The 3,140-nt window shown below is 38.6% G+C and overlaps 1 protein-coding gene across 1 annotated transcript in view; it reads left to right on the top strand.

Annotated features, from left to right (window-relative positions):
* Positions 1-822, top strand: part of LOC116073154 (urinary protein 2-like) — a 6,311-nt gene extending 5,489 nt beyond the window's left edge. The window contains exons 2-3 of the mRNA XM_031344848.1: positions 219-347; positions 486-822. Of these exons, the coding sequence (XP_031200708.1) occupies positions 219-347; positions 486-643 (287 nt within the window). The 3' untranslated portion in view covers positions 644-822. The remainder of the gene's footprint in view (positions 1-218; positions 348-485) is intronic.
* The last annotated feature ends 2,318 nt before the right edge of the window (positions 823-3,140 follow it).

Below are 3,140 nucleotides of genomic sequence, written 5' to 3'. Positions count from 1 at the left end.
TTTTGGAGGGGAAACTGGGAATGGAGAAATTTACATGTAAATAAAGAAAATATCTAAGAAAAAAAAAGGAAGTCACGAATCCAATTTGATGTAATACATCAACACCTAAGGTGTTAGGAAAATTCCTCTGGGTTATGCTATGTCTCTGAATTCTTTAATCCTCTAGCATTCTTAGACACTACAATTATTTTCTCACCCTTTACATTTGTTTTTTCTAGTCCAAGCTACAATGTGCATGGTCTGCAACTCTTTTAAAAGTGGACATTGTTTGGCAGGCAAGAGCAACTGTACTACAATATACAAGCCTGGTTGCAGAACCAGGAATTACTTCCTATTCTCACAAACAGGTAAGGTATTTGAGCTACTCTGAAGGCATCTTTACTGAGAGATAGCTGTAAAATAGGGTTGGTACTGGGGGAGAAAGAACCCTCACTATGAACATCAGTGTATTTTGGACACTAAATATGAATGCTTCTATCTTCTAGGCAAGTGGGTCCACAATCATACTGAATTGGACTGTCATAAGGCGTGTCTGGCTGGAAACATGTATTTTGGGGTCATGAAAATATCTACATTTTGCTGCAAAGGTGAAGATTTCTGTAATAAATTCCATGGCCAAGTAGTGAAGAAGATTATTTACTAACTACCAATTCCTTCAGCAATGGCACTGTGTCCCAGTTCCCCAGTTCCTCTTCCTAGCATTTCTCAACAATTCCCTCTGTATATTTAGCATGAAGTACACCTCCATACAAATGATCAGTTATGCTGAGAAAAAGAAAAATGTAAGAAACAGATGAAACATAAAAGACTTATAAAATTGTACCCTTCTGGATATTCAAAAAAGGGAAGAAGTATCATGCATTCAAACTTTATGAACTGTTCTTTGCATTTGGCTATAGAAGCTCACCATTCTACACTGATGCTCAACTATCAAAGGTCTAATTTGATAAATGATGTTTATTCTTCATCAGTAATATATGATAATATAGATACACATAAAAATGTGTTATGAAGTACATATTTCAACTTTTGTAGGAATGCATATTGGGGGTCAAATGCCCTTTGAGGCCCAGAGAAAATATCACAAATGTCTGATTTGATTTAGACTACCTTAGATATTAATAAAATGCACTCTACCAAGAAATCTCTCCCTGATCTATCAGTTATAGCAGGAGCAAGAGGAGCCATGATCTACTTCCCAAGACTCAATGGAGAAAAGCAGGTGATCAAACATCCTTCCTTGTGGTCAAGGCCTCAAATACATGTGTGGCTGTTCCAGCATAAGGTCCTAGCTCTGGCTGTACCCCAACTTGTAGAAAGATAAGAAGCACTTAGCTGAAGACAGTGTGTGTGCCTTGTGTCCTTGGCAATCAGCTTCTCTCCACTAGGTGACAGTTTACCAATACTGTGTTGTAACTGGGGTCTTTGTGAGTAACCATCAACTATCCAAACTCTTGGTTCCTTCCTTTGTCTGGGATGTAGACCAAGATTAAAAGTGATGCAAGAAGCACCTTGGTGAGAAACAAACACACAAAGTCTCGTTGCTTAGTGAAGGCAAACAGGGAAGGTTTTGTAATTGACATTGCCAAGAAGCTGGTCAAAATGCAGAGAGCAACACACCATGAGTCTCCTATCCTCAACTGATCCACCTAAAATGCAACACCTATTCCTAAAACTCAGGAATCATGACACAAGAGAGAACCAAAAGATGGTAATGGTGGAAGACAAGAATATCTGTTCCTAGGTATTATTTTCTCTATATGACATGGAAGATGTACCCATGAAATATTTACAGCAGTGATGCCTCAACAAGATCGACACAATAACAATAGTAAATATATCAGTCTGAGTGAGGAAATATCCCATGGTTCCATTCCTACATAAAGTGCTACAGGCAACTGTGTCTAATGAGAGAGAGAGAGAGAGAGAGAGAGAGAGAGAGAGAGAGAGAGAGAGAGAGAGAGAGAGAGAGAGCCTGTTTTCTCCATAGTTTAACCCAGGGATAGGTATCCAGTCACAGGTGGAAAACACATAATACAAATGCATACAAGCAAAAAAGGTAGTCTTGCCATACATGTATATGTATGTATATATGCATAATATACTAAAAACTAAGGGCTTATGATTTTGAAGGGCAATGGGAATGAGGGACACCAGTGAAGTTGAAGAAGGAATAAAAATGATCTCAACAGACTACATGTGTGAAAAATTTCCAAAATTTGTATTTTGAAAATTAATAACATGTACTGTTTTATCCCTAAAACACCTCTTTCTAAACATTCCCACAACTTTGGGAATGTCAAGGCGTATGTGAGGGAGCAGAGACTAGAATATCCCTATGACTGTTATCTAAGAGAACAGAGAGTCTCATGGCTACATTTCTGTGTGAGGTAAGTGTTATCTGTAAGAAGGAACAATGACCCTACATTCCTGCACACACAGCAAAGTCAGCTGATCTTCATAATGCTGGTCATCCAAGGACAAGCACAGAGCAATGCTCACAGAGTTTAATCTTGAACATCCTCCTCCACTCATAGTGCTGGGAGCAGAGTATGGCAGACAGGATGAGAACACTAGTGTTCAACTGGTTGCTTCTACACTCTCTCTGTTACCAAGCTTTGATAAGACACATTCCCAACTCCTTTGAAAACTGGGCTTCTGTTCTTTTGCTGGTTAATGTATTTTGCTTCAGAATGAACCTCATGCAACAAGCTGGACTCACACACCAGGGTGACCTTGAACTTGTGGACCTCAGGATTAGATTACAGATTCCTGGTAGGATTGGAGGTGTATGCCATCATACCTGATTTGTACAATGATAAGGATCAAGACAAGATAAACTTATGCATGTTAGACAAGCACTCTACCATGAACTACAGTTGGTAGAACTGTACCTCAGACAGAACTCTACCCCCAGACTCAGGTTTCAATGACTTTCATGTCTTACAAGCATTATTCTTTAGAAGTCTTAGAATATGCTACAACTGGGATATGGACATGACACAGTATTTTCCAACTAAGCTCTTTCTATAATTTTAATTTTTTCCAGTAAGTATAAACAGACTCAATCTATTGATGTCATCCTATCAGTCTCCACTTTTGCATTCATTTTACATGCATAACATTACTTCCATCCAAAT

This window comes from Mastomys coucha, unplaced genomic scaffold, assembly GCF_008632895.1.
Source record: "Mastomys coucha isolate ucsf_1 unplaced genomic scaffold, UCSF_Mcou_1 pScaffold23, whole genome shotgun sequence".
Classification (NCBI taxonomy): Eukaryota; Metazoa; Chordata; class Mammalia; order Rodentia; family Muridae; genus Mastomys; species Mastomys coucha.
Note: the sequence above shows the minus strand (reverse complement) of the source record. Positions and strands in the feature narration are given on the sequence as shown.